The 12,735-nt window shown below is 43.3% G+C and overlaps 1 protein-coding gene across 1 annotated transcript in view; it reads left to right on the forward strand.

Annotated features, from left to right (window-relative positions):
• LOC133141144 (ras-specific guanine nucleotide-releasing factor 2-like) overlaps positions 1 to 12,608 on the forward strand; it is a 66,798-nt gene extending 54,190 nt beyond the window's left edge. Inside the window, 9 exon segments of the mRNA XM_061261562.1 lie at positions 1,643 to 1,755; positions 2,075 to 2,135; positions 5,254 to 5,357; positions 5,829 to 5,913; positions 6,634 to 6,831; positions 7,219 to 7,298; positions 7,415 to 7,532; positions 7,848 to 7,916; positions 8,023 to 12,608. Coding sequence (XP_061117546.1) covers positions 1,643 to 1,755; positions 2,075 to 2,135; positions 5,254 to 5,357; positions 5,829 to 5,913; positions 6,634 to 6,831; positions 7,219 to 7,298; positions 7,415 to 7,532; positions 7,848 to 7,916; positions 8,023 to 8,115 — 921 coding nt within the window. The 3' untranslated portion in view covers positions 8,116 to 12,608.
• The last annotated feature ends 127 nt before the right edge of the window (positions 12,609 to 12,735 follow it).

Raw genomic sequence — 12,735 nt, forward strand, 5'->3', positions numbered from 1 at the left:
TAGGAGCGCGATGGCTGTCCGTAATTACAGGCCTGTCACAGCCCACTCAGAGCGCCCAGCCCGACTCTGTACTCAACCGCTAACACTAATGTTCCTGCCCTCCCTGGCCCGTGCCTCCACAGACAGGAGAGGGATCACGACGGGTATCTACTGTCTGATTCGAATCAAAATTTGTTTTGGTTTTTTTTATTACATGGTACTTGGTAAAGTTGAATGAAAAATATAAATCTTAGCCAAAGGTACGGTTTGCTTTCACATATACTATACAGCTATTGGATAATTATTTTGGAAATGTTGGAAAGTTCTGGAAAATGGGGTGGAGATGAGAGCAGGTCTTAGCTTGACATGTCTGGAAAAGGGAGACTAAGCTAAATGAGGCTGGTACCATTTTTTTAAATAGATGGGGAAGCAGACAGCTAGAAATGTTAAAGGTTTTAACTGGGTTGGGCACAAATGAGTTTAACAGAACAACACAGCAGGTGTGGGGATTTGCAGGGTCAGTCTCATCATCAGCCTTTGGATAGCCTGGATAGCGGTAATGGTAATGGCGGTAATGGAATGCGTTGGTCGCGGGGGCAGGGGGGCTTTCCGCCACGCTTCACCGCTCCCGGGCACAATCGTGAGCCGAGCGTGACCTGACCGGGTGTGAGCGCGCTGTGGGTAATGAGCGGAGCCCCTGATGAGATCCGATGGAGCGTCAGAGGAGGACGACCGCGCCATCTCTTCAGCCGAAACCGCGCATTCGTCAAGGCTTTCGTTTAACGGAGGCCGACGTGGAGTCTTTAAGGGTCTCCCTCGTGGCTCTCCCTTAGCCTGCGGTCATGGCTTGACTTAGGAGACAGCAGGGCTTTTCTTAGCTTTATATTAATATAAACCATGCATAGCCAGTCACAATTTTTACATTACATTACATTACATTCATGGCATTTGGCAGACGCTTTTATCCAGAGCAACGTATAACGAAGTGTAAAGTGCATACCCATAACCAGGGATAAGTGCGCTGAAAGACCCTAGAGGGAAGTACAATTTGATACTGTTTGGCACGGTCATGATACCATTCTGGGCCATGGAGGATGTCCTACACACTGGAACCATCTTAATGGGAGGTGAACCCATCTTGGTTACAGTGAATCTCCAATTTGCTACAATTGGCCTCTTGCTGTCAATTCTCACATCTGGAAAGGGATATCACAGATTAGTTTCCTTCAATTTGATTGGTCATATCTGGTCTGAGTTGCCGTTCTTTCGTTGGTCAATCAGTCGATTTGGCTTGGATTGCCGCCCCCATTTGGAGTCCCCAAGCATTCAGAATCACAAGTTGATATTTGTGTTGTCACATTAGCATGTCAGGCTGGTCACACTTCTTCTTCTTGTCTCAATAGAGGAACCATGTTCTTTATGGAACCCTCTATCATAGGTGTGAAGTGTGAATGCTCTCAGACATAGAACCATTTTGCCTGATGAAGAACCCTTGAACTAAATAGGACTCTTCTACCGAATCACAGGGCTCCTTTTGGAACTTTTTTTTTTGAGAGTTCAAGGTCAGTAATGTAAGGTGATGAGCTTGATAAGTGAGGAGTCTGGGTTATTGACCAGGGACAGTGCACTCAAGACCACTGCGGTGCTGTGATTGGGTTTGCAGGACTTTGAGATGAGCGGTGAGCTGAAGATTGGAGTGGTCTGCCTGCTGGAGGAGGTCCTGAGAGACCCTGACCTGCTTCCTCAGGAGAGAAAAGCCACAGCAAACATACTAAGGTCAGTCACAGTGCCCCCTACCCCCCTGGAGGTCCAGATTACACTTAAACACTTTGTTTTGGACCTGACAAAACTATGAAAACCAATGTTTTCCCAAGTTTCCACCAAAAACCAATGAGGCCAAAAATGAATCCAAGAAAGACTTCCAGAGTGGACGGATTCAAGGAAAAGAGGTTGAAGCACGCTTAAACACTGAAGGCAGAGAGGGCTTCTCCTTATGCTCAGCCTGTAATCCATCCTTGATGCAGTGTTTGAAGGACATTATTTTGGCTTGCTGGGAGCAAACAAAAACATGACGTGGAGCATCTCTTTCCCACAGTGCACTTTCTCAAGATGACCAGGATGACGCGCAGCTCCGGATAGAGGACATCTTGCAGATGGTGAGTACGTGTAACCAACGTAGCCATAGAAACGGCAGGCATCTGACGTTGTTGTGCTTCTGACACGTACAGCTTGTTTTGTTCCTGTCTATTTCTGAATCTCTTGTTGTTGCTCGTCGTTGGTTTGACTTTTGTGCTGTCTGCAAGTGTAGTTTGAGAACATTTGCTGAAGTCCTGCTGATTCCCATATGTCAGGGGTAGGCGACCCTGGTCCTTGAGTGCCAGAGATGGTCCTGAGGTTTTCTCCATTGCTGGAGGCACTTACTGTAGCATTTCACCATTTCAGAATATTCAGCCTCAGACTTTTAATCATCCATCAAACTCTTGTGATCAAGCTCACATAGAAAAAAAACAGAAAAGTTACTGCCACCCCAGGACCAGGGTTGCATACCCCTGCTATAGGGCATGCTAGGAGTTCGATGTTGGTCATGCTGGGAGCTGTATGTTGATAACAGATGGAGTGATCTCCAAGCACCCTGTATGTTAATGGCATGGTTGTTGAATGTCTCTCGATGGTTGTCCCCATTGTGTGTTTTTATAGCTCCTTCAACTTCTTGTTAATCCACATAGCAAAGGAAATGTCCTCCACAATACCTTTAAGGACATGGGCGTGGTCATCTGTGGGTTACTCACCTGGACAGTTGTCTTACTGAAGTGCGCCTTTTCCTCTGGGTAACAGGAGAGCCCCCATGTGTGTCTCTCTGTGCGTGGCACTGTCAGCTTTCATTTGAAAAAGTAATTATATTTTTTCGGGTTCATAAGCAATTTTATCCCAGAGTAATGACTTGGGCGGTCAAACAATTTAAAAACCTGTCATTTATTTTGAATGTATTCAAAACTGATTGCTGCCCAAGTGAGCTGAGATGATATACAGCCTTGTAAAGACCATCCTGGGTCAAAGGTCAAACAATATGATGTCTGTTTCTGATGATTTGTATTATGATGTCATTGCTGTGATTGCGATGTCAGAAAGTTCAGAAATGGCAAACGTGACATAATTACAACTCAAGTTTGTACATCAACAAGCTATTGTCATTCTAACCCGAGAGGATGTGTGAATCAGTAGGACACGTTTTTCATTTAGCTGCTGTCAAAGTGAGTCAACAGTTACACCTACACTGGAGGTTCAAGCATTAAACCTCTGCTGTTGAGGCCCAATTGTTATTTACATTGTAGTTTTCGTCTCCATTCAGTGGGTTGAATCTGTGGACCTGGGTATTGTAATCATTCGGTGACCCCTATAGGCAGATTGTGGAACCGTGACTTAACCGATGATGCAGTTTGAACACGTGAAATGCGTGCTAAAAGTGTTAATTAGCCTGAACAGTCATGCAGAGTGAGTGGTTCAGAGTGGCTTGAATTGCAAGTCAGTGTGATTTCAGCTACAACAGCATGGCATATGTACCGGAGAATTACATTCTGAGTGTTAGTATTATGTCATGGATGGCATGGTCTAACACACCGTTATCTCTATGGTTTCCATTTCTATGGTTCGATAGTAACCACACAAGCTTGTAGGATGAGGATGATTGACATGTAGGAGACTAAAATGAAGATAAAGTCAGAGATTTCAGAAGATTTTCAGAAGATAGCTTCAGGCTTACAAATGCTTTGCCTCTGTGTCTCCCTGCCAGTTTGGATGGAAGGTTTTGAACATGTTCTGGACTTTTCTGTGCAGTCCCTTGAAAGGAGAGTTAGGAAACCCACCCCCCGTCATTATTAACGGGTTAAATACTTTTCATTGGACCACTCCCACTCACAGCTCTATGGAGACCATCACCCTGTGAGGAGAGTGTTAGGTTGCCACAGTACCCAGAACTACGTCTGCACTGGGAGAACTGGTGACTCCCTGAGAACGTTCTGACTCACAACTCATCATGACAACGTCCCTCTCAGGTGGCTTCCTAAATGAGCTCTGGACCGAGGTGGCCCATCTCACTACCTTTGAAGAGCTACTAACAACCACTAAACCGTCAAAGGACATAGAGAAGGCTCTCGGGGAGAGAGAGCAACGGGGATACGACTGAACCAGGCTGTGATGGCATCTTTCATCTTCGAGACGTTTGAGGATCGTCTCGTTTACTCTCCAGCACTGTTTAAAACCGTACTGCTAAAGAGCCCTTCGGTTTTACTGTGTCTGTGCCCGTCCTTCTCAAAGTGCTTCTCTCTGCATGACTTTCAACACATTGGATGAGGTATTGTAGGACCGTTTTATGTATGACTCAGAAATAATAGCCTGGAGATTTTTTCCGACATACTGTAACACAAGACAGGTTTAGTAAAAGGCAGTTCAATGGTATTTGTTCCTCTAAGCTGTTGTGTGTTCTGCTCTATTGATGTTGGAATATTGTTCCAGTTAGTGAGGCACTGGTCATGCTAATTATACATAGCAGGCACCAGCAGCATATTCAAGTGAACAGGGTGTGTGCGCGTCTGTGTATGCTTGCTGTGTGTGTATGCATGCTTGTGTGTGCATGCGTGTGTGTGCATGCATGTAGGTGTAGGTGTGTGTGTGTGCATGCATGTTTGTATGCTTGATGAGTATGTTTGCATGCTCGTGTATGTGTGTGCACAAGTGTGAGTGCATACATGTGTGTGTAGGTGTGTGTGTGCATGTGTGTATGCTTGATGAGTGTGTGTGTGTGCCTGTGTGTGCACACAGACCCAGCTGTAAGCATCTCAGTGTAATGTGTCTCTCTGTAAGCTCTACAGGGCTGCACCTCTCTCTTTTTAATTACATCTCCTCACCCCCTGTGTTAATTGAAAATGTGGTTTGATGGGTGCAGGCATGGCCCCATAGCCTTCGTTAATTGGCACACCTTCAGTAATTGTGTGTTTAATTCCAGCTGTACTGGCTCTGCATGAACTCCATGTTAAAACTCATTAGCACGCTCAGGAAGTTTCCTTCTTCTCAGTGAAAGCTGAGACAATGTGTCAGACCTACACTTTCAGAATGTTTGGGAGTGAGTCTTTACCGTTTCTATTGTTTTCCCAGAGAGGGAAATGTGTGAGCCCTGTTTTACTTTAAGAAAGAAAGTTCCCTGTGAGCCCTGTTTTCATAAGAAAACAGGGCTGCTAACCTCTTCTGCTAACCTCTGTGTGTGCCTCTCTTTCCCAGGCTGAGTGCCCCAAAACGGAGTGCTTCGAGTCTCTGTCGGCTATGGAGCTGGCAGAGCAGATAACCCTGTTGGACCACATTGTTTTCAGAAGCATCCCGTATGAGTAAGTGCATCACCACCATGATGTCATCACTGTTATATCACTCTCAATAACAGTTATTGTGGTGTCATTTTCTATAAGTGTAAATCGTGATGTCATCTCCTATAATATTTTGTCCTCCACCATTCCATTTTGTGCCTTTAAAAATAATAATTTCTCTGATTACTGAATTGATACTACTGTTTGTGAATTGGGGGACAATTCTGGCACCATTCTTTTCTCTCTGGAAGGTATTTACAGTGCATCTGCATTCAGAATGCACTGAGGACTGAGTGTCAATCAAAGTCTTGACATTACCGATTATTGTGAGCACAGCAGGCATTCTTAGACATATAGCAATCTAAAAAGCAAGCAGTTACTGAAATACATTTTTATAGAATTGAAATTGGGGTAGAGAGGTGGGGTAAATGTGGGGAAAAGGGCAGTGCCAGCTGTCGTTAGCATGTTTGTGACTCTCTCTCTCCGGCCCTCCAGGGAATTCCTGGGTCAGGGCTGGATGAAGGTGGATAAAACGGAACGGACCCCTTACATCATGAAGACCAGCCAGCACTTCAATGATGTAAGCGCTCTGTGATGTCTTCAGTACTGTGCTGTTTGTGTATGGCACACCTTAGACTCTCTCCATCTTTCTCCTCTTCCTCTTTGTGACTTTTTTACAAACACCTATTTCTCTCTCTATCTTTCTCTCTCCCTCTCCCACTCTCTCGCTCTCTCTCACCACATGCAAACAACCATTCTCTCTCTGTACCTCTGTCTCATTTCTATTTTACAAACTGATTCATGGTATTGGGATTTTCTGCAAAAGAGCAGGATGTTATTTGAGTTCGTATGACTGAAGTTAAGACAGCGCTCCCCATTAAATGGTAAAATGGTAAATGGTTGGCATTTATATAGCGCCTTTATCCACAGCGCTGTACAATTGATGCTTCTCATCCACCCATTCATACACACACTCACACTCACACACCGACGGCGATTGGCTGCCATGCAAGGCGCCGGCCAGCTCGTCAGGAGCATTTGGGGGTTAGGTGTCTTGCTCAGGGACACTTCGACACAGCCCGGGCGGGGGATTGAACCGGCAACCCTCCGACTGCCAGACGACTGCTCTTACTGCCTGAGCCATGTCGCATTACATTACATTTTACTTAGCGGGTGCTGTTATCCAGTGTGACCGACAAAAAAGTGCATATCAAGGTCATTAGAACAAACTGCAGAACGGTTTGGTTCCCCCTCCCCTGTAATACTTCTCACCCCCCCAACCACCCGTTGTCCCCCCCAGATGAGTAACCTGGTGGCCTCCCAGATCATGACCCACACAGACGTGGGCTCCAGGGCCAACTCCATAGAGAAGTGGGTGGCGGTGGCCGACATCTGCCGCTGCCTCAACAACTACAACGGCGTGCTGGAGATCACCTCCGCCCTCAACCGCAGCGCCATCTACAGGCTGAAGAAGACCTGGGCCAAGGTGTGCAAGCAGGTGAGTTCTGCACAATGGTGGAGCTCTACAGCAGCCTTTAGTGCAGGCTGTCTGCCTCCTCCTCTTTCATCAGGGCGAAAACATGGTAACCGCCTTTATTATTTTATTATTATTTTAACTAACTAACTTGTTGAATTGATGAGATTAACTCAGAGATCTCTTTTGAACATAGGCTTTGAAGGCTTCAGCTGGCTATGCAGTTACATGTACACCATCAGGGACTGTAAAGTTACCTGTTACCTGTGTGCAAGGAAGTGATTCTCATAACTGCCATTTCCTGTGTTCCAAGATAATTTTTTGTGACTAATAGCCAGCAGGAAAACTGTGGCCCACTTAAAATGAATTGTTTGCTTCTGCTTTATGTCTGAATAAAAACAATTTTTTCAGACTAAAGCTCTGATGGACAAGCTGCAGAAGACCGTGTCGTCTGAGGGGAGATTCAAGAACCTGAGGGAAACACTGAAAAAGTATGCAGCCACCTATTCTTTCTGTTCCTCTGGCCAGTGCATCTTTCTGTTTATCGTTGTTCTATTCGGAGGTGCGACTAACAAAAATTTTCCCCGTCCCTGTGTGCACCCCCTAGTTGTAACCCCCCTTGCGTTCCCTACCTGGGCATGTACCTGACGGACCTGGCCTTCATTGAGGAGGGCACCCCCAATTTCACAGATGAGGGCCTGGTCAACTTCTCCAAGATGAGAATGGTACAAATGAATTCCTCAGTCAATCCTGTAAAAAATTGAATAGAATGCTTTATGAAAAGAAAGGATTAAATAGTCAATGTGTACTTATAAATCATGGCGTAATCAATAAACAGCAATATAAGCATCAGTGTTCTTTACACATCATAAATTGGCCCTTCATTAGTATTGTAAAGAATATACTGTGAATGTTTTTCACAGTAAGTTGTCTGCAATTGTTTTGTTTGCTGGGAAGAACTAGGTTATGAGCAGATACCCCCAGTGAGTACTTGTGTTCTCTGGTTTGAGTCTGTCTGTCTGTCTGACTGTCCCCTGCAGATATCCCACATCATCCGTGAGATCCGACAGTTTCAGCAGACTCCCTACAGGATAGAACACCAACCAAAGGTAAGTCTTGAGCAGGTGTGCATCAGGGCTCTGTCCTAGGCCCCCTACTATTTCTCAACCTGATCAGTCCCAGCGCATTACACTTAAATCTACAAACTTTCTCCAGGTGACTCAGTACCTGCTGGATAAAACTCTGACCATGGATGAAGACACCCTCTACGAGCTCTCTCTGAAGATCGAACCCAGGCTCCCTGCTTGATGGCTGCCACACCCAGATGCTTCACACCCTGGCTCTGCAGGGGGCGCTGTTCAAGAGGTCGTGGCGCATTGCATGCAAGCCACTTTGCAAAGAACAGGGAGAGAAAGAATGAGTGGTCTCAATTGAATACGAGCGATGAATGGAGAGAGAGAGAGAGGTGTAAAGATGAAATAAGACAAATGGAAGGGTTAGGGAGTCCGAAGTGATTCTCTCCCGAATCCCAAATTTGAAATGTCGTTGCAAGCGCTTGCGGCAGAGGTGTACATAGGTGAACAGGAATAGGAAGTGAGGGTAGTCTATCCCTTGTCAAAGGTGAACGGGAAGAGGGATGGTGTTTATGCACTGTACTGTATGTAGCTGCTCCTTAATGTGGCAATGGCAGAAGAAATGTGTAAAAAGAAAAAACAAAGAAGATAAAAGACATGTAGCATGTATAGAAATAACAGACTCATATTAGGACATTGTGACTTTCATCTCTGGCTGCTGTCTTCTAATCTTGCGTTCTTGGTTGGTGGGGGGGCGTTGACTCAGATTGCGACAGTGACTATTTTCATTCGCCCTGTGAATTCAGGTCTTTTATATTTTCCCGTCTCTCAATTCCTCATCTGGGCTTGATAGGTGCGGAACTGCCGTTTTCTGATCCCGCAGCACGGAAAGCGGGATATTGCTTTCCAGCCTCCGCTCGGAAATGAGTCTGTGAGCCAACGGTCTTTCGCAGGGAAACTTCAATGATGAGAAAAATCAGTTTCATAGTATAATTGCATCATGTTGCATCATAAAGTGAAACAGAATATGACTGGATCCACCTGATGATATCTATGGGAATGAATTTCTTTACATTCCCATATATTTTCCATGATTATTAATGTTTTAAATGACCAATGTAAACGTTGATATCTATGCCAAGAATAGTTTCAAAGGAAGAAAGTTTGATTGTAAAATAGTGTTTTATTCACACGTCTGTGGTGCCTTTTCGTGATATTTTATACATATGGCATAGATATTTGTTCCAGAATGGGCACACAGCCTCAGTTTTATTTTTATCTATAACTATGAAGCCCAAACCAAGTATCTCTATCACACTTACTTAAATCTGCTAAATCCCAAAATCATTTACTTAAATCCCTTAATTCCTGAAGTAATTTGTCACAATTTCCCATGAATCTCCTCTATGGTTAGTGTCAATGTCAGTGAACACCGGTAGACACCTTCCTGTAAATATATTCCACATTTAAATAAAAAAATGCAAGGGGGATAAATGTGGAGCAGGATAAAGTTTAAGTGAGGTGCAGGCTGGTCTTTATTAATCACTCAGCCTAGTTATTAGCAGATGTTTGGAAGGTCTCCGGGATGAGGGGTGGTAAAGCTCTGGTGAAATTTGGAGATCTTGCCCTTTCTAAAGAGCAAAGACATCACACGGCAACTGAGGGTCCATTTCCTGTCAGCACACGCAAGCAGGAAGTACTCCTCCGTGGGCAGGGGAACAAGTAGTGGAACCCAAGGGCCAGTAGAACTGCAGACATAAATATGGAAACCACTGATGCTCTATCACTGCCAGTGGACTTGTTGTAGTGTACAGCTTGAACGTTGATGTACTCAGAATATGATCTTTTTTGCATTCGTTTCCCCGGGCTCACTGCACTGGCGAATTAATTTTAGACCAGTGCACGTAGAGTGGATCTTGGGTATTCTTAATACATGCAGTGTCATGCATTTTCCCATGAATTAACCTGGGAGGTTGGTGGTTCAAGCCCCGATGTAGCTATGATAAGATCTGCACAGCTGTTGGGCCCTTGAGCAAGGCCCTTTGCCCCGCTTTGCTCTAGGGGGATAGACCGCTGCTTAGTCTAATCAACTGCAGGTCGCTTTGGATAAAAGTGTAAGCTAAATAGCAGATTATTATTATTGTTATTATTATGCGTATCTTAGCACACAGTGCCAGGGGGACTCTCCTTATGGGAGCTGTTTGAAATCTCACCTACCCATTACTATCAGCACACACTTCCAGACGCTGCATATTTTCACTCCAAAGTCTAGCTGTGAAATTGTGTAGTCACTGCGTCCAGGGAATGCATTTCATAAACAGCTGCCTTAGGGAGACTTCACGATTTGTAGCTGTTCTTTTAGTGTTTAATAAAGTGATCTGATTTCCCTGCAAATCTTCTTCATGAAATCTCAGCATTGATAACTGAAGGCAGCAGGTTTGTTCGGTCTCTATAAGTTATTAATGAATGACCAAGATCAGCAGCCTCTGGTCTGGTGTACTGAGACCAATCCATGAATGGACACTCAAAACAGCCGATCATGCAATGCAGTGTTGCTGATACAGTGTCTCCCTCTAGTGGTCAATGGTATATTATTCCTTATTAGTACCTTGGTGCGCTGATAACCACATTCACTGTTTGTGGATTGGCTTTCAAAATGCCATGAAGCACCTTGAAGCAAATTACTCTGAATGAAAGCAGACGCTTATTTAATGACATTTCATGGTGTCCCCTTGGTAAAAGTAACATTTCTTTACCTCCTATTGAAAGTCAATTATATATACACTCAGTGAGCACTTTATTAGGTATTTATTAGACTTCTTTTTTTAAGTCTTCTGCTACTGTAACCTATCCACTTTGAGGTTTGACATGTTGTGTGTTCAGAGATGCTCTTCTGCATACCACTGTTGTAGTGTGTGGTTATTTGCGTTACTGTCACCTTCCTGTTAGCTTCCACTCAGGCCCTTTTACTCTGACCTCTCTCATTTCTGCCTGCAGAGCTGCTGCTGACAGGATGTTTTCGGTTTTTCGCACAATTTTCTGCAGACTGTAGAGACTGTTGTGCATGAACATCTCAGGAGATCAGCAGTTTCTGAGATATTCAAAGCACCCTGTCTGGCACCAGCAATCACTCCACGGTCAAAGTCAATTTGATCACATTTCTTCTCCATTCTGACATTTGGTCGGAGAAACAGATGAACCTATTGACCATATCTGCATGCTTTTATGCATTTAGTTGCTGCCACATGATTGGCTGATTAAATATTTGCATTAACAAGCTGGTGTACAGGTCTACCTAATAAAGTGCTCACCGAGTGTACATCACTGAATAATGAGAAAATAGTTGAGAGAGAATATTCCACATGCATGGATAGCTGTATCGATTAATTATTTATTTCTGTTGCTAATAGACTTTTGTTCTTACTGATGTACTTTTCTGCTTTTGGGACGTATTCTTGCAGTACACTTTTCATAATCAAAAAGTTATAATATAATTATAATATAATTTATATAGTTATAATATAATTTACACAATGGCACTGCACAATGAATGCCTTCATCTGAACTAACCGTGATGATCCTTAACAAAGAGAACTTTGAGAAATGTGTGGTGGGTTATCTTACATATATAGCATGAATAACTTAAATGTTTGCATGGAAAAGACAACAACGTGTAAAAAAAAAAAAAGCCACCTTTATGGTATATTAGGTTACTATGAATGCTATAATTTCAATATTTCTCTGAAAATGTCCTTCAAGTCGAATTGTGAATACCATTCACCATGTGCAGTCTGACCAACCACTTCTGAGCACCAAACTTTACATGGAGGTAAAAAAAAAGTGCTGTTTTGAGCACTAAGCAACAGACCTTTGTCAAATATGTAATCGTTTTGGATTCAAATGCTTTTCTACACTTTACTCTGGTGTATTGGAACCTATGAAATGCTCTCAAAAAGTGCAATTCCTGCCTTTTGGTTTGTTCAGTTTTACAGAAAGGTATTTTAATCCAAAACAATTACATATTTGACCCAGGTCTGCAAAGTAAATCTATTGCAAAAGCATTGGGGAGTACAGATGGAATAATTTAGCCAAGACTTTTCTCAAAATAAAGAAGACACTTTTCTCCTGTGTAGAATTAAAACTACACTGTCTGAATGTGGTTTTTTTAAAAGACGGAGGGTAAAATGGTGCTGGAATTAATCATACTCTCAGAAATGTAGCTTTGCTTGTGTGACACAGTCTTCGTGTTTTAATGTTGTATTTAATTCAGAATATATTTATTTGACTCCTTTTTTTGTACTGTATATAACGTGTTTATGGAAATGTACTGTATAGGTCTATGATTAGGATATTATGTCTTGTTGTGAAGCATTTCATTTTTTTGTATTTTTTATTATTACCTTTGTTCACTTTCTTACATGTAACCAGCTACCGTAGATGTTTTCCTCCCTCAGAGTTTATCATTGCAAAAATAGTGATAAAAATGTAGCAGGTTGATGAGATTTTTTGTACTTATGGGTCTGGTGTGAACTGCGTGCGTGTGGTATGAACACAGATTATGTATGTGCAGACCTGCATGTTATGCATGTTAAAGAACCCTGACCTGGCATGTGCTTTTCTACATTACTGTATTATATGTTTCTGTTTGTTTGTTTATGTCTCACAGAGGATGTGCAGCTGCGTCTTCACCATGCCTGTATGTACGATTAAAAAGACCTTTTAAGTGAACAGCCATTTTGTCAAGCATTATTTCAAGTGTGTTCGGTGTGGATGTTGGCAGACAGCAAACATCAACAGGAGAATTAACCCCAAGATTTAGTGTTTGTGAGTGTGTGCGTGTGTGCAGGCGTGTGTG

Source organism: Conger conger, chromosome 11, assembly GCF_963514075.1.
Source record: "Conger conger chromosome 11, fConCon1.1, whole genome shotgun sequence".
NCBI lineage: Eukaryota > Metazoa > Chordata > Actinopteri > Anguilliformes > Congridae > Conger > Conger conger.